We start from the raw sequence: 24925 nt of genomic DNA, 5'->3' as shown, positions 1-24925 counted from the left end.
TACAGGGTTTTGTGTGGACATAACTTTTCATTCCTATACAATAAATATTCAGGTGATTGTTGGGACATATGGTAAGTTTTGTTCAGCTTTATAAGAAACTACCAAACTGTCTTGCAGAGTGGCTGTACTATTTTACATTCTCACCAGCAGTGTGTGACATCTGGTTGTTCCATATCCTCTCAGCACTTGGTATTTTTAGTATATTTTACTTTAGCCATTCTACTAGCTACATATGAGAGATTCAATTGCTCTTCATCCTCACCAGCACTTGATATTGTCATTATATTTTACATTAACCATTCTAGTAGGTATGTAGTAGTATCTGATCTTGAGTTTAACTTGCATTTCCCTAATAGCTAACGATGTTCCACACTTTGTTATTATTTTTGGGTTTATTTATAAGAGTTTGTACCTTTTGACCACCTTCACCCATTTGCATCCCTCCCCACCCCCCCATCCTTCGGCTTCTGACTACCACCAATCTATTCTCTGTATCTATGAGTTTGGGTGTGTTTTTTTTTTAGCTTCTACATATAAGTAAGATCACACAATATGTGTCTTTCTCTGACTTATCTCACTTAGCATAATGCCCTCAAGGTCTATTCATGAGTTGTAAATGGCAGGATTTCCTTTTTTGTCATGGCTGAATAATAGTCCATTGTGTGTGTGTATGTATGTATGTGTGTGTATACACTAAACACACACACACAAAACACATCTTTATTCATTTATCTGTCAACGAACAATTGTTTCCATGTCATGACTACTGTAATGAATACGGGGGTGCAGATAATCTTTTCAAGATAGTGATTTTGTTTACTTTTGATAAATACCCACACTGGAGTTGCTGGATCATATGCTAGTTTTATTTTTAATTTTTTGAGGAACCTCCATAGTGGCTGCACCACTTCACAATCTCCTTCAATCTTTTTATGTATGCATACTGTTCCTGAAGAGACATCCATGATTCAGCAAGTCACCTACTGATGTACATTATATTGGTATTACCTACAGGTAGGTGTTTCCTACACCTCCCTAAAACTTAATGTCTAAAGACAACATTTATTCTCTGTTGTGTGGGTTGAGGGTTGGGTTGTCTGGTGAAGGCTGTCTCAACTGGAGCTGCATGGGCTAGATACGTTTTTTTTTTCACATAACTGAGCCTCCAGTTGAATGGGTGGCTCTCTTGTTTTGCTAGAGACTAGACTGGGCTCCAAGGGACAAATCGAACATGTTTCAATGAGCAAGTCTACTTCTATCTTCTGTCCAGCTTGCTATCATCCCAGTGTTGGTCAGAGTCACTGTGAGGGATGCTATCCAAAGGCATGAATACAGAGATGCAAAAATAAATTTATGTAACAATCACAAGATTATTATTTCTTACTGCCTTACAATTATCAAAATTGATGCCATAAATATACTTGTACATGTTTGTTCTCAAAAAGATAATTTCCACTGAATCTATTCTTAAAATTGATTGCTGGCTCAAAGGGAATGAAAAGTTTAAATTAGGTAATTTCAGATTGTATTCCCCAATAATTTAATTTATATACTTGACTCAATCCTGCCCCCCCAAACACACCAAATGTAATGCCATTTAATATTTATGAAATATAGTGTGCATTTTTTAAACGTTAAACTACAAGCATAATATCTGAATTCATTTAAAGCTGTATGTGATGGACAACACTATTATCTACTATGCAGGTGAGAAAAATAAAGAGAGCCTTAGCATAATAGAATGCCTTTATCCTGTGGCCTCATCACTCTAAATATTATTCAATCTTTATGAATCTTAAGGTTTAACACATTTTTGTTTCATATTTACTTTGCATTTATTTGAATAAATGCATTTTTTAAATGCATTTAAATAGTAATGCATTTAAAATTGTTTTATTTGTGATTTTCAAAAAACAAGAGGCCTATTAGCTATTTTAAAAAATTAAGTCGGTCTTTTTCTTTAAGATCTCTTTATAATAAATCCTTGAGTGGATACCAAGAAAGTGGATTTCCTATATTGGTGGGAATAGAAAATGGTACAATGCCTCTGGAAAATAGTTTGGCAATTTCTCCTTCTTCCTATACCTACCGGTATATGTATATCACACAGGCATTTCATTTCCTTTCCCTCCAATCTTCCAATATATGACAACAGGTTCAGTTAGAGCCATATTTATGGTTTACAGTACTACGACTTTGTTAATGCTATTGTAACTGTACCCCATAAGCCAGGTCCTCTGCTCATCCCAAGTTAGACGCTCTGCTTTTCCCCTAACGTGGACTAGTTGAACTTTAGTTGCATTAACCTACCCTAATGTTTATACTATGGAGCTCAGCAAGATTGTGACCAGTTTCTGAGTCACTGACTTGTGACTTACTGATCAACCAAAAGTTTCAGGAGGACTACAGCAATAATATTAAAACAATATTGTTGCTTTCTCATAGAAAATCAATGGCCACGATGATAATTTACAACCTTACTTTGCATAAAATAAGAGACTCAAGACCACACCTGACCCTCTGATGGCATATGACCCTCTGATGGTGTCTTAAGAGTCTGCTCCTTGAGATCTTATCAAGAGCATGAAAACCACAGGAATTTACCCTAACTACCCCTCCCATTCCTCTTCTCCCAACTGAAAAACCCTTACCCTAGTCCAGTGAGTAGGACGGATTTGCAGCACTGTTAGGTCTCCCATCTCTGTTGGCACCTTTTCGATTAATAAACCTTTACATACTCCAAACTCTGACGCATTGAGTTTTGGCTTTTCAAGGCGTGAGGCACATGAACAGGAGTTTGGTAACACATCGCAACTGACATTCAGTATAACACGATCATTCCCTTTTTACACAACCTGTTATTCTCCACTGGTCTTCACAGCGCTGCCTTCCCCTCCCGGGTCCAAAGCGAAAGCTCAGCATCTATCACAGGGTCTGCCCTTTGCATTTACTGACCTTTCCTGGTTTTTACTGGTCTTTTCCCCATGACGCCCCCAAACAGAACTTTGGCGCGTACTAGCTGCTTTTACTTTCTAGTCTATGACCCTCGCCACTCTACCGTGAGAGCTAGTGTGGGGACAGAGCCCCAGAGAGTAGTTTACAGGCTCTCGGCCTCACGTGGAAGGGTGCTGGCTCGGGTAGTGGATGGCCGTCGGCTGGGGCTGGTTGGCCAACTGGCCGCTAATATAACTGCTGCGGCTACGGAGGAGAGCCCAGGATTGCCGAGGAGAGTGGAGGAGAGAGGAGCAGAGTCGAAGAGAGTGGAGGAGAGTCGTCGGTCGGTTGGCAGAAAAACGGGCAGCAGGTCGCACGTCCAGGGAACCCAGCCTCCAGTGAGACCACAGTGGTATGACTCCCCTACCTATGGCTCCGTGGGTGTTCCTTTTTGGCCTCACCATATCCTGCGTACTTGTGTGGGGAGCGGGAGCAGAGAACCCACAGGCCGCCCCGCACAACAAATGGCGCAGCGAGCAGGGTCTCCCGCACGACAGCTTCTCTAAACCCCGTTTTCTGTTCAAAAGTCGCTTCGAGCCAATTTCTGCTGAGAACTCGGCCCAGGTTCCCTCCATCCGCGGTTCGCCTTTTCCAAGAACGAGTGTCCTGCTGTACAGATGCCTACATTTCCTGTGAGATGATCGCGCCCACCTCGCCGTTTCCTAACTTTTGTACAAAGTTTTGAATAAACGTCGCTGCCGTTTTAATTTTCTAGTCACCTCGCTGAAAGGCATTCAGCTCACGCCGTTTTTGTGTTGTGTAAGCTGGACCCTGTGCACATATCTCCGTTTTAAATCAAGGGTGGCAGGAAGTGGGACGGTTTCGAGGACCTCTTGTCTTCCCAGCCCGCCCTGCCTACGTGGGCAAAATTGGCCTCTTTGCCCACCGTAGGTCCGCCTTCCAAGATGGCCGCTCCCACAGGCCACAGAGAGAGAGTGCAGCCATGTTACTCGAGGAAAAGCCAGAACTGCAGTTGTCTTTTCACTTCAGGAAAGTCCCAGACCCTTGTGGGCTACGGTACGTCTGTGATGAGGAAAGCGGACAAAGTTCAGTGAAGTTCAGCCATCAGCTGGTCTCAGTGATGTCTGCAGAGAAACAGGTCAGTGGCTGGGTTTTTTGGTGGCCAGTGAAGAGGGAGGGTCTGTCGCCGTCCCCCTTGGGTGATGCAGGTGGAATTGCAGGGAGCCCTAAGTGGTCCGTAATGGGGATGTGTGAGATTGAGGTGCCCCTTGTCAGGAGGTGCTCTTGTGGTTACAGATCTCCAGAGATCAACGACTTAGTCCGGAGGGCACATTTTTGGGTTTCTGCTGCTAAGTTTCTGTGGCGCTCAGTGATGCGAACTGGAGAGTGGCTGGCGTTTGTCAGTGAGTGCTCTTTGGCGTTCGAGTGTGGTTTGGGGACTAACTGCCGGATAAACTGTTTCCGGGTAAATGTATGGGGGTCTCTGGAATTCACCGGGGTGGTGGGAGTAAGCGTCTGGACTCTGGAAGCCTGGGTACCTGGGCCTCAGTGTGTGCGTTGAGCTCAAACCTTGGCTGCTGGAACAGATTTAATGCACGTTCACAGATGGCTGTTGTAATGTGTGCATAGTTTCATCTATGTCTGACAGCAGTGTCTGTTTTGCGTTCAGATCTTGCTATCCACTCAAACATCATGCAGCCAAAGAGTAAGTTGGGTTCATAGCACTAGTCTAGTGTTGTCTCATTGCACATAATTTACCACTGGCCAGCCTCCGAGTTCCACACACAGAACTTTGGGAATAGAGATACTGTAGCTTGGGGGAATTTAATGTAAGATGTCGATAGTAACCTACTGCATTTTTTAAGAAAGAAAAAAAAAAGTTCATGGCCCCCTACCGCCTTTGAGGTCCAAGTACCTCTTTACCACTAGTTTTTGGCATCCAGCATCACCCCTTACTCTTGAACTATCAGAAATGAAAGGTTTTTGGCGAGGTGCACGACCCAGAGGTCCATTAGATGCATATCTAATACTAGATTGTTTTATATTTAAGATGCAGCTCATCTTTTGTACAGCAAGATTCCTGCCCATTCCTCTTGGCTGTTTCTTTTCAGATTCTTTCTGACACAAGTGAAAGAACATCGGTGTCACTGTAAGTTCTGTTCCCAAAGGATAATCCTTGTCAAAATTTTAATATATTTCCATGTTAGGCTTTGATATTACGTGCTTAATATTCATAATTCAGATAAATTGCATAAATGGGACTATGATTTTCTTTTTCACTTTATTTCATGTAGACAACATTTACAAATTATGTTTAATGTGTGAACCGGTGGTATAAGTGAATTCACATTAAATGTTTGCATACATTTATAGATAGGTGAAAGGTTTAAAATATTTAGGTGTCATTTTAAAGAATATTTTGTGGTTATGCATTTACCCATGGATTTGTTCCCTGCCTTTCATCTCCAATCTTGACTACTTATTTTTATTGCAGTTGTAAACGTGTTATTTTTCTAACTCCCCTTTCCTTATAATTTTCTATATGATAAAAGAGCAATTAACTTTAAATATTTATATTTAGTCATGTTACTAAATTCTTAACATCACAATATCTTTCTCTCCACCCTACATTTTAGTGGGAAAATTTGCAAACAGACACAAATATTGAAAGAATTTTAAAGTAACCACCCATATACCCTACCACCTAGATTTTTTCGTTAATCATATTACAGTAGCTTTATCGATCCTCTGTTCATGCATCAGTCTTTTGCTGTGGGTTTTGGTGCATTTCAAAATAAGTTGAGGACCTTTACCGTTACTCTAAATACTTCTGTAATCACATGATTAATTAAAGTTCTACTGATAGCCTTTTACTTGTTTCCTTTGTTTACTTAATGAACAGAGATTTTTATTTATTTTTTAACAGAGGTCTTTTTCACCAATAATTTTGGCCTGCTCTAAAATGCAATGAAAATTTACTTGGAATGAAATGAATCTGGTTTTTCAATCCAGATTCTGCCCCTTGCTCATAATTGCGATTAGTGTGACCTGTGTCTCTGTCCTTGTTTGCAAAAAGAGAAGTTAAAATCTCTCCCTTGGGGTTATTTTGAAGATTCAATGAAGTAAAATAACTGAAATAGTGATTTGTGATGGCAAGAATGTAGCATATCTGAGTAAAAAAGTTTGCTATTTCTTCCATATAATGGTTTTGTGTTTTTTAAAGTTTGTATTTATAACTAATTTTCTCTCTCCCTCCTCCCTCCTGGTTTCTCTCTCTTTTTTTCAGTAATGAAAACTTTTAAAGCCATGAACTCAAATGAATGACCTAGCAATAGTAATTTTATTTTGATATAGAATGCTTTATTTTTCTGATTTAAAACTAAGTGCTCCTATGAAAAATATAAGGAAGAAACTAAAAATGACCTGTCAAATATCACATTGTTGCCAACATTTCCTTTTCAGAATTATTTAGAAATGGATTTTCAGGTTACCAGTGATACTTTTCTTGTCCGTTTTCAATTGAATTAAATTATTCTCACGAAATGCTCTGCTGTTTAACACTGACATTTGACTTGTGTGTCCTTTAGGATGTATACTTTTTCTACTTAAATTTTGTAACAAGCCACCTGACTAAAGAGGTATTACAGAGATATTAGGCAAATACTGATAATTTGCCTCTTTTATATTAAAAAATCATCTTTGATTCTTTTTCAAACTGTATTGCATTGGGTAATTTTTCCAAACCCAAATTCTCAATTCTGCCATTATAGTGTGAAAACAGCCTGACTAAGACAACAAATGGCTGTGTTCCCATAAAACTTCATTTACGAAAACAGGTGGTCCGGGCCCTGGTCATTCCATTACTGACTTTTTTTTAATTATTATTTTTTATTTTTCAATTACAGTTGACATACTACTCCACAATGTTGACTGGAAGTACCCCTATTGACTCATGATTTAGATGATCATATGGCTTTTCTGCTCTAATTTGGCGTTGGGCAACTAAGCCCAGGGACTAAATCTGGCCTAGTGCCTTTTTTTGTTAATGAAGTTTTATTGGAACCCAGCCACAGCTGTTTTTTTTAAATTAAATATGACTGCTTTTAAGCTACAATGGTAGAGTTGAGTAATTGCCACAGAAACCATATACATTACGTTTTCCCTCTCTTTTAACATGAAAATTATTTATGTTTCTGAAAATTATTAGTTTTAGTCCTGACACTAGAGATTACAAATAACATACAGCCTTTATTTGTCATAGTGTTATGGTAATTAGTGCTTTTATGCTCTTCGCTATCTGTCCAGAGATCTTGAACCCTTTCTCATGTACCCACCTCCTAATTTGTATGCTATCCTGGTATATTTTAACTCTTAGGTTTTTAAAAACCTCCTGAGATATGACCATTATTTTTCCGGTCAGTACTAATTTAGTCTTAATCACTTATTTATCAATTTTGGTCCTCTTCACTTCTCGCTCCTCTGCTTCCATCAGAGACTCCTTTCCTTTTGCTTGAAGAACACTTACATTTGCTGTGTTACAGGTCTTCTGTTGAAGAATGTTCTCTGGTTTTGCCTAAAAATGCCTTTATTTCAGTTTTATTGCTAATGGATATTTTTATTGAGTATATTGTGTAGTTTTATACTTATAATACTTTACTGAGCATTAAGAAGTGGATGGTAATGAGAAATTAAATAAGACACTGCTTATTATCTGCATAGTACAGTGTTCTTCAGGTGGAACTCTGTGTACCCTGGAACATAAAAACACTTCTGAAGAGGTACATGGATACACGTGGTTTAAAAGAAAAAATGTAAACCTCCTAACTATGTGTCTGTGTGGGGGCAGAGCCCCAGAAAGCAGTTTCCAGGCTCTCGGCCTCACATAGACAGGTGCTGGCTCAGGTAGTAAATGGCCATCAGCTGTGGCTAGTTGGCCGTCAGCTGTAACCAGTGAGCCATTGGCCACTAATATAACTGCTGTGGCTATGCTAGCGCAGAGAGAGAAAGAGAGAAGAATGGGGGCTAGCAAGAAGATGGTGGCTGGGCTGGCAAGCGCAGGTTGCAGTTAGGATGGCTGGTTGCGGACAGTGTTGATCCAGTCTCCAGTGAGAGTATAGTGCCACCAGCGAGAATATAGTGGTATGACTCCCCCATCTATGGCTCCGTGGGTGTTCCTTTTTGACCTCACCATATCCTGCGTTCTTGTATGGGGAGCGGGAGCAGAGACCCCGCAGGCCGCCCCTCACGACAGTCTGCTTTCCTCAAATTCATCTGCCGGAGCCGTCTGGGTATCAGGCTGTGCTGTCCTCCTTCCTACATCTGCTTTCACAGTCTTACTACTTCCACTTTACAAAAGAAAGCTGTGCTTCCCAAATATTGGGAATGTTAGGTTTCGTTGGCCGAGAGGTAAAAGCTCCTGGAGCACTTAATAAAAAAGAGATCTTTTGGGGCTTCAGTGACGACATCTGGGCCTAAAGGGTATGTGCCACTCAGATTAATTTGCTCTTCAGCCCACAGGTGGTGACTCCCCAGGAACAAAAGGGATCAAAGAAAAGAAGGAGGAGGAGATTCAGGACTTAGGTATCGTCATTTCTGGACACATCCTTGATTGGAGGCTCATAGTTTTGAACAGAAATTTCGAGCTGGTTCAGAGGAGCTAAAGCCAGAGTTTCCCCGTTAGTGGCCATTTCCCAAAACGAGAAGAATATGATCCAGGCCCAGGTGACTTTTGGTTTCTTTTATAAGTCTCTCCTGTATTCCCCAGTGAATATGCCTGTAAAAATCAGGGCAGTTAAGTAGGGGAGTTTTAATTGGGAATAGCAGGACTTGGAGAAATCTGGACAAAGTAGGATCAGGAATATATTATTCATAGGATTCATACTCCATGATTCATGTTGGAATATAGCGTGTGACTGTGCAAGACCCTGTGGGTTACATTAACTGTCAGTGTACATCTAATATCTGACAGCCATTACGTGAGACTCATAAGTTACGTGATAGGCATTACTATGATCTGTTTCTACTCCCCATACTTCTTACACCAGATGTGTGGGTTTTTCTACACCAACAACCATCCAGTTCATCAACTCTCCAGACACCAACTGACTGTCTACAATTTCATTCCATTTGGATAGTACCTGGAGTTACTGTCATACTGCATGAGTTTAAGGGGCTCAGTACCACAAGACCGCCCTCACTTCAGGTTCCCAGGATATGCATGCTTCTGACAAATTGGGGGTTCCTACAATCCCTTCCTTGGGTTGGATAATTTACTGCAATGACTGACATAACTCAGGAATACTTTATTTACATTTACCAGTTTATTTTAAATGACACAACTTGGTAACAGCCAAATGGAGGAGATACATAGGGCAAGGCATGAGGGAAAGGGAAAAGACCTTCCATGCCCTCTCCAGGCAAGCCACCCTCCATGTGTTCACCAACCTGCAAGCTCTCTGAGCCCTGTAATTCAGAGTTTTTTGTGGAGGCTCCCTTCCATAGGTGTGGTTGATTAAATCAACGGTCATTGTTAAATAGCTCAGTCTCTAGCCTGCTCCCCTAACTGGAGGGTTGGGGAGGAGCTGAGAGTTCTAACCCTCTAATCACAAGTTTGGTTCCCTTAGCAACCAGCCCCCATTCTGAAGCTATCTGAGGGCCCACCAAGAGTCACCTCATTAGATTTGTTATGAGTAACACAAGACACCCCTCTGTCACTTCGGAAATTCCAAGATTTTAGGAGCTCTTCTGCCACCAACTGTAGCTGAAGATCAAATATGTATTTGTATTATATCAAGCTATCATAGGCATCAACTGTGAGGAGAAAGCAGACCAGCTCCTCAATAGATGTTCATGCTTCGTGGCCCATAGGTCTGAAATTGACATAGGTCTTTGATGGTTCTTCGTACAGGTGATGTGGTGGGTGGTATCCTTACTTCTCATAAATGTAAAAACATGTTTCCTACAGCTGTTTCTTCATTTTATCTAATACGATATTAACCCTGCCTAATGATATACATGCATACATAGGATTTGTCTGTGCATATATGTGTCCATATATATTCTTTAATGGTTTTTTTAAACAAATTTGCCTAATCATCTAATAATGTTTTGTGTTTTATATACATTTTGTACAGTTTCTGTTTAGTATATTAACTATGGAAATTAGCCTGTATTGTTTATGATTCTAGCATCTGGAATCTCTTCATTACTGACACAACTGCTCATGGTGAATTTAGGAATCTATTATTCATCCACTTATAAATAGGATATAGTTCAGTATTGGCAAGTAAATGCTTGTGAGTTAATAGAAAAATATATATTGGTCTTTTGCCCCCGGTTCCTGTACAGAGCTCCTAAAATTGTTGTAATTTCCTAAGAGAGAGGAGCAATGAAAACATTTCTTGTTCTAAAATTGGTCTTTGACCCTGTTCCTGACACAGGGCTCTTGAAACCCTTATAATTTTGTGGATGATAGGATTGTCTTTTTTTCTAATGAGGTGACTCTGGGTGAGGTCACCAGAAAGACCAAGCCATGATTAGAAGCTGGGAACTTTCAGCTCCATACTCCCCATTCTCTGTGAAGGGAGGAGGACTGAAAATGGAGTTAGTTATCAACCATTCCTACATGAAGAAGCCCCCATAAAATCTCAAGAATATGGGGTTTGGAGAGCTTCTGGGTTGGTGCAGATGTGGAAGTGCTGGGAGAGTGGCGCCCGTAGAGAGCATGGAAGCTCCGCCACTTCCCACATACCTGGCTTTATGCATCTCTTCCATCTGGGTGGTCATCTGTGTCTTTTATCATATCCTTTTAAAATAGAATAGTAAATATAAGTAAACTGTTTCCCTGAGATCTGTGAGCCTCTCTAGCAAATTAATTGAACCCAAGGAGGGGGTTGTGGGAACCTCTGATCTATAGCTGTCAAGCCCAGGTGACAGCCCGAACTTGTGACTGATAACTAAAGCCGGAGGGTGAAGGGCAGTCTTGTGGGACTGAGCCCTTAACCTGTGAGATCTGATGCTATCTCCGGGGCTATAGTGTGAGAATTGAGTTAAATTGTAGGGCACCCAACTGCTGTCACAGAGAATTGCTTGCTGTGGGGAAAAACCCACACACATTTGGTGACCATGAGTATCAGGAGTATTCTGTGTGGGTAGTAAAGGAGACTCACACAGAAGAAACAAACAGCAGAGAAGAACTGGGTTTCTCCCTACAGAGGAAGGAAACCAAAACTGGGTTTTTCCTTCACAATGCTCAAATATATAAGGATTGCAAGTGTTCTTACTTTAACAAGAACACTTACTTTAGCAAGTTTAATGGTATATATTCCAGAAACATCTTTGTATTTTAAACTTTGTTGAATGAATGGAAAACTGCCTAGTGACATAGTATTTTACTAGGATTCTTATTCTATGACAGTGTATTAAGAAAAAAAAACACAACCAATTTCTTTGTGGTGAAAGTGAGCAAAATAATTTTCTTTATTTTTACCAAAAGGACATCACCCCATTAAATAGCACGGTGTTGTTACAGGAGTCTCTGACATTTGACGATGTGGCTGTGGACTTCACGTGGGAGGAGTGGCAGCTCCTGGCCCCCAAGCAGAAGGACCTGTACCGGGACGTGATGTTGGAGAACTACAGCAACCTGGTGTCAGTGGGTGAGGACGGCTCCCCTGTGTCACTCAGAGGTCCCCAGTCAGTGGCCTTTCCATTCTCAGTTGCTTAACTCCTCAGAATAACTATAGTTCTCTGCAGCAACGGTAGACTCTCAGTTCATCCTTTTGCCCCAGACAAGAGGGTATAATGTCTCCTCTCCTGAGAGGAAAAGCCTTTGTGTTACAGACATGAAACCTCTTCATTCCCTAAAATGTAACACTCCCATCTTGATAGGCCCCAACCCACATTGTCTTTCATTTCCCACAAGCAGGGTATCAAGTCAGCAAACCAGATGTGTTCTGCAAGTTGGAACATGGAGAACTGTGGACAATAGATAAAATCCACAGTCAGAACTGTCCAGGTGAGTGAGAGAACCAGCAAGGGGGGCGACCAGAGAAGCCATATTCTAGTCAGAGAAGGCATCAGAGCTGTGACAGTGTCTGAGGAAACATGAACTGCCCCTCCACGAATCTTTCTCCCCATATGAGAACTCTTTTTCTTTGTACAAGTTCAGAGGAAAATACACCCCTTTTTTCTTCTCTGAACCCTGACTTCTGTTTATTTTATATGTATCTTGTTTTTTTTTGTTTCCATACTTTTCTTCTTCATAGGATTCGCAAATCTTCCTCTTCTTCATCCGTGGTCACAGTGTCTGCCTGGGTTGCCGTCTCTCTTACTGTGAAATTCCACTTTCCACTTCTCTGGAAAGACACAACTTTGAATTCATCATTTTCTTCTTACTACTGGGTCTTCCTGCCCTGGTAGGAGATAGTGATTTTTTCCCCCCAGAACATCCAACCCCAACATGGATGTGTCCCCATGATAACCTGGTTTTCAAGGTGCATTTACGTCTTTCTTTGGCTCCCCTTCCAGCAAGGTTCTCCATACTCAATTCTCATAACTCTTAAAGGTTTTCCTCCATTCCCATGAGTTAACCTCTTTCTGTTCTCTGAAATGGACTCGCATATTGACTTCTCTCTCAATATTGTCTAATGTATGCTTCCTTCCTATGTATTTTACTCATCTTCATGACAACTGGTCTATGAGTTCCCATTTTATGTGTGAGAGCAGAAATCATCTTCCCTCCATCCTTTTATAAATTTAGGTTCTGTTTTAGCACTACACCTTTAAATTCTACCCATCCTGGTATCACCTGGAATGTTCCCTACGTGCTGAACTCTCTTCTTAAAGGTCTTGACTGTTTCATTTGATAAACAAGAAAAGATCTTTTTTGATTATTTTGTAAAAGACTTTCTAGTGTATAAGACACAACTGTGTCTGACTGTATATAGCCTCCAATTAGTTTTCTTTGTTTATACTTTGTCTTTTGTTATCTGTGTTATGACTCAATGTGGATTTGTGTTTATATAAATTTTGTATGATTTCATGTTAAACCTCAAATAAATGCTTGCTTATGGGGGGTAAAAAGATCTTTTTAACACACTAGATGATTTGCAGTCCAAACTAGGTCATAACTTATGTCTGCTTCAGATGACTTCCTTCCTAGTTTTCCTAATTCAGATTTTTCTTTATTCTTAGATGTTATCACTGCATTTATTTTCCTAAAGTTTTTGTTTTCACATCATATTTTTAGGGTTTTATTTAGATTGAATTCACATACTATGTAATTTACCAATTTAAAATATATAATTCAGTGTTTTTTAGTATATTCACATAGCTATGTGACCATCACCACAATCAGTTTTGGAACATTTTATATGTATACATTCTCATTGTAGCCTTGATTCCTATAACTTTGTAGTAATTTTCGAAATTGGAAAGTGAATCCTCTAACTGTTCTTTCAAGACTATTTTGACTTCTGGATCTTTTAATTTCCATTTGAATTTTAGAATCAGCTTGTGAATTTCTAAAAAAAAAAAAAAAAGCAAAAAACCGACTGGGATTTTGATAGGAATTACACTGACTCTGTAGCTCCATAATTCCATCTTCACCATATTAAAATTTGGATTCATGATCATTGGGTGTTTTTCTTTCTAATTTTGCCCAACAACATTTTGTAAGTTTCAGAATAAAAGCTTTGTAGTTCCTTTCTTAAATTTATTCCTAAATATGGTATTCTTTTGTATTATGCAGTAAATGGAATTGTTTTCTTCATTACATTTTCACATTATTTATTGCTAGAATATAGAAATATTTTGAATCAATTACTTTCCTATCATATTTTGATGACACATAGTCCCAGGTGACCAGGTTTCCTGCCATGTGAGATTGCAGTGTCTCTTTCAGTGATCTCCGTGATATGATATCATCTTGATTGTAAAGAGTTTCTGTCTTCTTCCTAAACATTCTTTAATGTGTTCTATACATGTGATTGTCTCTTGCAATTGACATGATCACTTTATTCCTTTAAAACTTGCATTCTAATAGCCTAATGTTTTTGAAGCTAACAGCAGTACAAAACAGATAGAAAAAATAGACCTTTGACCCCTACTCTTCACATTGCTTTCATTCTCAATGGAAGTACTATATGATCAATAATAAACATACATCTTAGGGTAAAAATTGCTTTAACGAAAATTAAAGCAATGGATTGAAGAGTGGGTGTTGTATCCTGGAACTGTGCTTTTAGAAGTGGGAATGGCTCTTTGATAGGGTGCCTTTGAGGACATGCATGAGGGATGTGAAAAAGCTCCCTGGAGTTTTCGAAATGTGAGACAAATAAATGGAAGTTCAAAGACCTGAATCTGGAATGTATTTAAGGAACTTCTGGGAAGCTTGTATGGATAGAGTGTAATGAGCGAGAGGGAAAAATAACTGGACATAAGAACAATGGGTGGTAACTGGAGGTTTTGGGACATAGGTCACACATTGCCTAACAAGGGTATTCAAGACCTTGATTTCATCTTGAATGAGTTGAAAAACTAGTAGGGAGTTTTGAATAGAGGAGTGACATTATATAACTAATTTTTCAAATGGATACTTTGCCTATAACCTAGGAGGTAGACATTTTCAGGGAGGGCAGTGTACTGTTTAACCCCGGTTACAATCTGTAACTGTAAAACAATACAGATTAAAATCATCAAAGATAAAATGTGCATAGGAAAGAATCCAGGAAAAACTAGACACAAGTTTCTATTTGCCCTTTTCCTGTGGAGTCACATGAGCAGTGCTGAATTTTCTCAGCAACGATGTTTAACAAAGTATGAAATATTGCCAACCAGGGAATCTAACCCAGCCTGCTGTCTCTAGCCCCCCAGAGTCAAAAAGTTATAGTGTTGTCCGAAGCCTGACACAAATATAGTCATGCACCATAAATCACATGGTTAGCATAAACTATCTTGTGTGGCCTATAACCTCAGTCATAAAAAGGCACTCTTCTCAGGCAGGATATTCCAGGGACTCAGAAGTTATCTTCCAGTGATCAGCTAGGACAAGTCCTTTCTTTGGAATGTGCGGGGATAGCCTGCTGAATTAACACTTTACTACCTAAGATTACTTCCTTTTTATGTAGGAACATTGAAGAGTATGTTCCATCTAGACCATTAGTTGGAGTCTTAATGACAGAAGCTTTCGTGTATATTTGAGACTAGTTCTTTGGAAGAGTTAATTTAATGGTGGTCTACAGAATGAAGAAGGGTGGCAAGTTTTTAGAATATGATAACCCTTAGCAGTCTATCACACTTGTCTTGAAATCAGATGCTGAGGATCCCCATTCTTATTCACCACTGTATTTGTTCTACACACCAGGCCATAATACTCAGTGTTTGGTTCTCTTTGGTGGGCTTGTTGAATTCCAAAACTTTACATGTTGAAATGACCAAAGGCTTGGCCCTGTGCCTTCACCTTTTATTCTACGTTTCTAAACACAGTCCCATTCAGTACTTTCTTTGAATAATTTGTATACGTTGATGGGATCTACACTGCTATTTTCAGATAAGACCTTTTCTAAGATTTATATATTCAATCAGTTTCTTCATGTTTGTAATTGGATATGTAACTGTCATTGTAAACTTGATGTTTCACAATGCATACTAGATTTTCCCTTCATTCTGTGCTTCAGTAATATTCCTCATTTCATTAAGAGACATTCCACCTATCCAGTGGCTCAAGTCACATAATTTCTGGAATAATCCTTGAGTCCTCACCTTCATTAACTTCTTCCCACTGCTCCCGTTGAGCTCCTCAGTGGACCTTGTCTTTTCTTTAAATATGTCCTGATTTCCTTCACCTCTTGCATCTCCATTGCTGAAAGTCCAACCTTCTAATCACTTGGTCTTTCTGGTGATCAGCCACATCCTGACTGCTCTGCAGGAACCCTGTGCTTAGTCACCTCATTAGCATAAACTCAAGTGTGATTTAAAGGGCTTGTTATGAATGACAAAAGAGACTTCTATTGCTTAGGTAGTCACAAGGGTTTTAGGAGCTCTGTGTCATGAACTGGGCAAAAACTAAATGTATTTCTTATTATACGAAGGCATGAAGGCATTTTGTAAAAGTTTTATTCCAAATAAAGATTAGGAGAGATTACAAAACGATTCACTGTTCTTTCCTAGAAATCAGGAAAGTTAATGATCCTCTGCAGCATCACTTGCAAAGTCGAAGCATTCAGAAGAGTGTGGAACAATGCTGTGAACACAATATGTTGGTAAATATTGTTAATCAGAGCAAAAGTCATTTCCCATTCAAGCAAAATCATGATACGTTTGACTTACATGAAAAACCTTTAAAATCAAATTACAGTTTTGAAAACCAGAACAGTAGTTGTAACTTAAAGAACTCTGCTGAGTTGAATGGAGATGGGACATCCTTTCTGCATGCTAACCGTGAACAATTTTATACTGAAATTAAATTTCCTGTCATTGCAAAACCCTGGGATAAATTCCAGGTCATTAAGCAACAGAGAACTCACAACACAGAGAAAGCTCATGTATGCAATGAATGTGGGAAAGCCTTCATCAAGATGTCTCAGCTCATTGGTCATTGGAGAGTTCATACTAGAGAGAAACCTCATGTATGCAGCCTATGTGGGAAAGCCTTCTCCAGAAAATCCAGGCTCACTGAACATCAGAGAATTCATGCAGGACTGAAGCAGTATGAATGCACTGAATGTGACGAAACCTTCATCAAGAAATCACAGTTCAAGATTCATCAGAAAACTCATATGGGAGAGAAACCTTATATGTGTAATGAATGTGGGAAAGTGTTCATCAAAAAGTGTCAGCTCATTTATCATCACCGAACTCATACAGGAGAGAAACCCCATGGATGCAACCTATGTGGAAAGGCCTTCTCTACAAAGTTTGGTCTCACTACACATCAGAAAACTCATACAGGTGAGAAGCCTTACATGTGCAGTGAATGTGGAAAAGGCTTCATTGAGAAGAGGCGTCTTATTGCACATTGTCGAACTCATACTGGTGAGAAACCCTTTATATGCAATGAATGTGGGAAGGGCTTCACCTTGAAGAACAGTCTTACCACACATCAACAAACTCATACAGAAGAGAAATTGTATACATGCAGCGAATGTGGGAAAGGCTTCTCAATGAAACACTGCCTTGTTGTACATCAACGAACTCATACTGGAGAGAAACCCTATATATGCAATGAATGTGGGAAAGGCTTCACTTTGAAGAGCCCTCTCATCAGACATCAGCGAATACATACAGGAGAGAAACCCTATGTCTGTAGTTTATGTGGAAAAGGTTTCACCACGAAGAGTGATCTCATTGTACATCAACGAACTCATACTTCAGAGAAACCATATATATGCAATGAGTGTGGAAAAGGCTTCACCGTGAAGAGTCGTCTGATTGTACATCAGCGAACTCATACAGGAGAGAAACCCTATGTTTGCAGTGAATGTGGAAAAGGCTTTCCAGCAAAGATCCGCCTGATTGGACATCAACGGACTCATACAGGGGAGAAACCTTATATATGCAGTGAATGTGGAAAAGGCTTCACAGAGAAGAGTCATCTTAATGTACATCGGCGCACTCATACAGGAGAGAAACCCTATATATGCAATGAATGTGGCAAAGGATTAACTGGGAAAAGCATGCTTGTTGCACATCTGCGAACTCACACTGGAGAGAAACCGTATATGTGCAACGAATGTGGAAAAGGCTTCACCATGAAGAGTACTCTAGGTATACATCAGCAAACTCATACTGGAGAGAAACTGTACAAATGCAATGAATGCGGTAGAGACTTTAGGAAGAAGACATGCCTCATACAACATCAGAGACTTCATGCAGGAAAGACTTCCTTTGTATGTACTGAATGTGGAAAGTTTTCATTGAGCAAGAATGATCTCATTACCCATCAGAGAATTCACACAGGAGAGAAACCCTATAAATGCAGTGAATGTGGAAAAGCCTTCACTACAAAGTCAGGGCTCAATGTCCATCAAAGAAAACATACAGGAGAGAGGCCCTATGGGTGTACTGATTGCGGGAAAGCTTTTGCCCACTTGTCAATCCTTGTTAAACATAAGAGAATTCACAGGTAGTCACTTTGGGGAGGCCTATTGCCAGTTGTAGGCCCACAAGAAAATGGTATGCAATGAAGAATAACTTAATGTAAAGAATGTGGTGTCGTGTTTACTGATCAATTATCTCATATTTTATATTGCAGAAAATTACTAAACACTCAGATAATATCAGCCTTGATGAAGAAGATATTTTAGGATACTCATTAGCTGTCTAAAAAGTGTATAAGATAAAACGTATGAATGTGACTAGGAAAGCCTTCAGTGGGCAGACCCTGTCATATGTGATTATCATAGATCATGAATAAATGAATATTTCTAATTGTAGGAAAGTCTTTGCACAAAAGTAAGACCTCAATAGATGTCAGTTCACACTAGAGAAATAATTTTTGTATGGCAATGAATTTGGCAGGATTTGCAATAATATATGTTGCCTCATCATGTGCCAGGAGATCCATACAGAAATAACTTAATACATCAATATGGTGGTCTTTAGCAAAATATCAGATAAGGAAAGAAGGCTTGAATGAAAGCATTCTGTCACAGGTCTAAACAGACAGTACATCTCACAAGCAATTGAGGACAGGATACCCTCAGCCATATTTCTAGTTAGCCTGTCATTGATTTTACAAATTTTAAGTAATGGCAGTTACTTTCATCATGGATTAAGTTTTAATATGTACAATACAGGAGTGTTCCATGCCTATTTCATTAGATAATTAACTTTTGTGCTTCTTTAGTTCCAGGTTTAAGTGTTATTTCAGAATACTTGAAGTACTTCAAAAAGAAACTGAATATATTCATTTCATATGTATAACAATATATTTGGATGTGTTTAACCAAGTTTATAAGTAGCATGAAGTGATTTAAAAATTAACATAAATATCGTGTTTTTATAACAATTTTGAAATAAGTTTAGAGTCACAAAAACAAATATTCCAGAGATTTCCTAAATGCCCTACAGTCAGCTACTCCCAAAGGTAAAACCTTACATAACCAGAGTTCAGTATCAAATAGAGGAAAGTGAAATTTTTACAGTGCTGTGAAGTACAGGATTTATTTGGATCTCCAGTTTTAACATGCACTCATTTTTGTTTGGTTTTTACATATAGTTTTAAGAAACATCACATGCAGTTTTGTGTAACCAACACCACAGTAAAACTTCAGAATATTTTATCACAAACTCCCTCATGCTACCCCTTCATAATCACATACTTTCCCCTACACTAACCCTTGGCATCACAGATCTCTTTATATCTGTAATTTTGTCATTTATAGAATATTAGAAAAATAGAATTATTTAGCATGTTCCCTCATGAGATTGGCTATTTGACCTTGTGAGAAAGAGAAAATATATATATTCGTCTCTGATCTTGGTTTCTGGCATAGAGCTCCTGAAATCCTTGTAAATTCCTAAGTGATGAGTACTAGGAGCATCTTTTGTTCTATTAAGTGAGCTCTCAGTGGCATTTTCAGCTCTACCTACCACCATCCAGAGAGAGGAGAGGGGCTAGAAATATAATTAATGATTGATCATGCTGAAGCCTCTATAAAATCCCAATAGTCAAGGGTTCAGAGAGCTTCCAGGTTAGTGAGTATATCCAAGTATTGGGAAGGTGACACACCCTCACTCTATGGAGACAGAAACTCCTGCATGTGGGACCGTCCCAGACCTCACCCTATGTATATCTTTATCTGGCTGTTCATCTGTGCCCTTTATCATATCCTTCAGTGAACTAGTAAATTTAAGTGTTTCCCTGAGTTCTGTGAGCCACTCTAGCAAATTAATCAAACCTGAGAAGGGGGTATACAGAACGTCCACCTTGTAGCCACATCAGAAGTTGTAGGTAACCTGGGGGCCCACTACATGAGATTGGCATCTGAAGTTGGGGGGAGCATTTTGTGGCACTGAGCCCTTAACTTGTGGGATCTAACATTATCTCCAGGTAGATAGTATCAGAATTGAGTTAAATTGTAGGACACTCAGCTGGTGTCATGGAGAATTGTTTGATGTGGGGAAAACCACACATTTAGTGACCAGAAGGGTTGTGAATGTGGCAGTAGTGTGCGTAAAGGAGAAATAGGCAGAAGACTGAACTGTAGGTTTTTCCAATACAGACTTCAAGTAAATTCAACCTAAGATCCAGCCCGAAGCTCTCTGGATCTCCTCTGCCATATGGATTGGGCATCAGACTTCATGCAAACTGGCTGCACCCAAGGTGTTCCTGCCTAATGACTCAGGCACTGTCAACTTTCTGTTTTGTCCAAACCAATGATTAGAATGCTTCCCATGCCACATTGGCCTTGGATAAGTTCCAGCCTCTGAAAATTTAAGCAGTAGCTCTGAGCTTGTGACCATCTCTTGCAAAGAGAGGAAGGCACTAGGGTGCCCATAAGACATTTTCATTTCTTCCCACCAGCAGGGTCATGTCAGCCATTATGGCCACTCCCATTAGAAACTCCAGAATATGCTCTATGAGGTAATGGTGCCTTGTTACCTCAAAGAACCTGTGCAAGGTCAGAACTCAGACTTCCAGAAATGACCCAGAGCTCTGGCCATACACTCCTTTTAGGCCCTTGGTGTCCCTATTGACAGCCAAGGAGGGGCTTGGGAGAGAGCACTGGAATTGGAAGTGGTTTTGTACCTGGGTTCAGCCTTTGGCAGCTGCCAGTGGAGTCTTCAGAGGCTCAAGATCTGGTGAGCCTGGTTCTGAGTGTGGATCCCAGGGAGAGGCCGATGTAGTTGGTGAAGCAGGTATGCATGTGAATGTCCGTGTTTGGGGGTTTTATTTGTGCTCAGTCACTGAGGAGTCTGTGCATTAGTGTGGGACCTTTGGTTAAGGCATTGTCTGAAGAGATTAAGGACTGATGATCAGGGCTTAGGGTCTGTCAACTCTGCTAACTTGGTGATTGAAAACTGGGTGGAAGGTGTGTACCAATGAACCCTATTTCTAAGTAGCGATTTAATATGGGGCTTGTGACATGGAGGAACTGGGGGTTGGGGAAGTAGTGTCAATAGACAAGTGTTTTGGTAGTAAATTTCAGATTGATTTTGAGGTCACTTGGGGAGTGCAGTGTTTATCTGTTTAGGAACATAGGGGTCTGGAATTTTTCAGACCCATAGCCCCAGGCTAGTGGGTGCTTTGAAGCTCAACCTTTGGATGCTGGAAACATTTCCTTTCAGCCTTCAAGTCCAAGTTCCTTTTCAAGGTTCCTGTTAAAAATTTGTAAATAAATCCACTCTTCGTTGTCCCCACAAAAATCAGAATAGTTCACCATGATCAAGCACTGTGTCTACAAATAAAGATAGGGTTTCTGTTCATCTATGGCAGAGTTTATGCTTGGATATTTTCCTTACAGGCTTATTGGACACAAGTAAAAATGATTTTCCTAAATTCTCCATAAAACGGTTTTGTTAAAAAAATTTTAGACTAACTTTCTAAAAATTGGGGTCATCTGCCTGTCTTCTATTATGGCTGTACTTCCTTGTATTGTCTGTGGCAAATAATAAGAGTTGCTGTTACTCCACCTTATTGCCAGAATTTCATATATTGTTTTTTTGTTTATAAGCAATTCTAGTAGCAGGGTATCTTTATTACATTGCAGTGTTAATTTGTAATTCCCTAATAAATCATGTTGATCATCTTTTCATATGCTTATTTGCCATCTGTTTATCTTTGATTAAACGTGTGTCCAAAGTCTGCTAAATTCTGAAATTGGGTTTTCTTATTATTGACTTTGAAGAATTCTATGTTCTAGATACCAGTCCTTTATTAGATATATGACTTGTGTATGGATGTGTTGAGATTCATTTTTACTTGTTTTTGCCTATGGACCTCTAAGTGTTCCAGCACCCTTTGTTGGAAAGTCTTTCCTTTCTCCATTGAATAGCCTTTGTACCTTTGTCAAACAGTTGAATGTATTTGATTTGTGTGGGTCTTTTTGTGGGCTCTCTTTTCTGTTCCATTGATCTATATGTTTACCCTTTCACCAATGCTATCAATACTACTATAGGTTTATATGTCTTGAAATCTGTTGGTGTGAGCCCTGTATGATGGTTCTTACTGGTCAGAATTGTTTTTGCTATTTTCAGTGGAGAAACTTGGCAAACATTACCTTTACCAGGAAATAAACATTAAGTCATTTTGATATGCTGTACCCCTAGATACAATGTGATGGGAAAGGGCCTTGATTTCTGAGGTGTGTTTCCCAAAATGCATAACCCCTGTTTAATGAAAACAACCTAGACCAACCTAAAAGATGGATAATATACACAATACCTGATGATCACCTCTTCAAAATAATTGAGGACCTGAAAAAGAGAAAAGACTGAGGAATGGTCACAGAGCAGAGAAAACCAAGGAACATGATGTCTAAATGCAATATTGTATCCTGGGTTGAATACTGGGACACAAAAACGATACTGGCAGAAAAACTTGTGCAGTCCTGAGTAGAATCTGTAATTTAGTTGAGTATTATGCCAATGTTGATTTCTCAATTTGACAAAGGCACCATGCTTATATATAATGTTCACATGATGGAAAATCAACTGAAGGTATTTGTGAACACTTTGTGGTACCTTCTGACTTTTGTGTCAATTTAAAATTTGCCCAAAATAAAGTTTATTAAGAAATAGGTCTAATCTATAAGACACGCAGAAGAAGCCATCTGGAGACTGGTAGGAGGCAGAGACACAGAAAGGGCTGGTCCCACACCTGCGTGTGACCACTAAAAATTGGGAGGAATATCTCAGCTGTGGAGGTGACTCTGGAGGAACAAGGGGTCCCAGCCCCTCCCCAGTCTAGGGTTCCAGTGCCAGGGAGAGAAGTCCCCATAATTTCTCGCTGTGGAAACCAGCAGAGTTTATGGATGAGTGAGACAGAGGGTAGCTGGAGTCCCAGGTGCTACTCTTAGAGGGACCTACCCACTGACAGAATCACTAGCTCTGAGCTCTAGCACTGGGGCAGCAGCTGGAGAGGTGGCAGGGACATACAGGGGGGAACTGAGTTGTCTGGCTGCAGGATGTGGGCTGGAGGCGCAGCTTTCTCCTGGATGGAGGAGCTGGGGGAGGCCATTGTTCTTCATTGAGCCCTTCCCCTTCCCAAAGTGCAGACGCAGGTGGCAGCCATATCTGAGTCTCCATCAAGCTGGCTAATGCTGTTAGTTTGCCACACACTGGTGATTCAAGGCCCCACCCCACCTAACTTTCAGGCACACCCAAGCCACTTCCAGTGGCTCTTTTGTACAAACCACCTGCCTTGGCTCATGTTACAGAATTTCTTAGGGTCTCTCAAGGTTCACAGAACCCAGACAAGCAGGATCTGGCTTGAGCATGTCCGGTACTTCTGGCTGAGCAGTCCTAAGCCTGGCACTAGTGGCAGCTAGCCATGGTTTGCACCTTGGCCTCTCTAGGCACTTCCAAGCATAGCATGGGTGGTGGCCCTCTGCGGATTTCTTTGTGGCTTATGCTAGGTGGCCACAGGTGGGGAACAGGCTGTGGCTAAACTTGACCTGCAGCAGGGCTACCTGGGAGGGGACCTGGGGCTGGTGCCTCTAGTGACCAGCGTCAAAAGGAACTAGAGCATCACTGAGCTGCCTCCAAGGATGACAAACTCAAGAGGCAGATTGGGCAGGTACTTGAGCCCTGCTGAGGCAGATCCTTCTTTGTATAGTCAGCCTCTGCACCACAACTCCTCCACTATAGTCAAGGCCAGTCATCACAACTGATTCGCCTAAAAGTCAAACCCTCCCACTGAGGTGCATATAGCAACCAAGGCTTGACTACAAGAGGAGGGCACACACAACCCACACAAGGGACACACCTGGAGTGCATGGCTCAAGTGACCAGGAAGATCGTGCAACTGAGCCCCACAGCACATCTACTACATAAGGTGACTCTGTTAAGACCAGGAGGCATAGCAGCCCTACCTAATACATAGAAACAAACACAAGGAGGCAGCCAAAATGGGGAGACAAAGAAACATGCCCAAATAAAATAATAGAACAAAGCTCCAGAAAAAGAACTAAACAAAATGGAGATGAGTCATCTACCAGATGCAGAATTCCAAACACTGGTTGTAAGTATGTTCAATGATCTCAGGGAGAACTTCAACAAAGAGACAGGAAACATAAAAATGGAGACAGAAAACATAATTAAGAACCAGTCAGAAATAATACAATAACAGAAATGAAGACTACATTACAAGGAATCTACAGTAGATTAGATGAAGCGGAGGATCAAATCAATGATTTAGAAGATAAGGTAGCAGAAAACACCCAATCAGAACAGCAAAAAGTAAAAAGAATCCAAAAAATTGAGAGTTTAAGGGGCCTCTGGGATAACCACAAGCATACCAACATTCACATTATAGGGGTACCAGAAAGAGAACGGAGAGAGCAAGGAGTTGAAAACCTATTTGAAGAAACAATGACAGAAAACTTCCCTAACATGGTGAAAGAGATAGATATACAAGCCCAGAAAGCACAGAGAGTCCCAAACAAGATGAACTGAAAGAGGCCCACACCAAGATACATCATAATTAAAATGCCAAAGGTTAAAGACAAAGAGAGAATCTGAAAAGCAGCAAGAGAAAAGCGGTTAGTTACCTAAAAGGGAGCTCCCATAAGACTCTCAGCTGATTTCTCAACAGAAACTTTGCAGGCCAGAAGAAATTGGCACAAAATATTCATCATGATGAAAAGCAAGGATCTACAACCAAGATTACTCTACCCAGCAAAGGTATCATTTAGAATTGAAGGACAGATAAAGAGCTTCCCAGACAAGAAAAAGCTAAAGGAGTTCATTATCACCAAACCAGTATTACAAGGAATCTTAGAGGGGACTTCTTTAAGATGAAAAAAAT

At 40.2% G+C, this 24925-nt stretch overlaps 1 protein-coding gene and 1 non-coding gene across 18 annotated transcripts; both read left to right on the top strand.

Moving 5' to 3' along the window:
- Positions 1-3626: 3626 nt before the first annotated feature.
- LOC148757516 (zinc finger protein 613-like) lies at positions 3627-22220 on the top strand. 17 transcript variants are annotated; one of them, XM_088800493.1, is made up of 7 exons: positions 3955-4093; positions 4252-4358; positions 5006-5104; positions 8466-8676; positions 11486-11612; positions 11879-11971; positions 16126-22220. In XM_088800493.1, exons 4-7 carry the CDS (start codon positions 8662-8664, stop codon positions 18081-18083), a joined length of 2193 nt encoding a protein of 730 aa, XP_088656619.1. In that variant the 5' UTR covers positions 3955-4093; positions 4252-4358; positions 5006-5104; positions 8466-8661; the 3' UTR covers positions 18084-22220. The 17 variants fall into 17 exon arrangements, with proteins under 17 accessions (XP_088656631.1, XP_088656616.1, XP_088656630.1 ...); XM_088800494.1 differs by having other exon boundaries at positions 4252-4420; XM_088800502.1 differs by lacking the exon at positions 4252-4358 and having other exon boundaries at positions 3954-4093; positions 8466-8535; positions 11882-11971.
- Positions 4567-4743, top strand: LOC148757517 (small nucleolar RNA SNORA23). Its single transcript, XR_016022298.1, has one exon. It is a non-coding gene; the product is annotated as a small nucleolar RNA SNORA23 (small nucleolar RNA).
- Positions 22221-24925: the final 2705 nt, after the last annotated feature.

This window comes from Rhinolophus sinicus, chromosome 8 (assembly GCF_057876585.1).
Source record: "Rhinolophus sinicus isolate RSI-liver-muscle chromosome 8, RSI-T2T, whole genome shotgun sequence".
Taxonomy (NCBI): Eukaryota; Metazoa; Chordata; class Mammalia; order Chiroptera; family Rhinolophidae; genus Rhinolophus; species Rhinolophus sinicus.
Note: the sequence above shows the minus strand (reverse complement) of the source record. Positions and strands in the feature narration are given on the sequence as shown.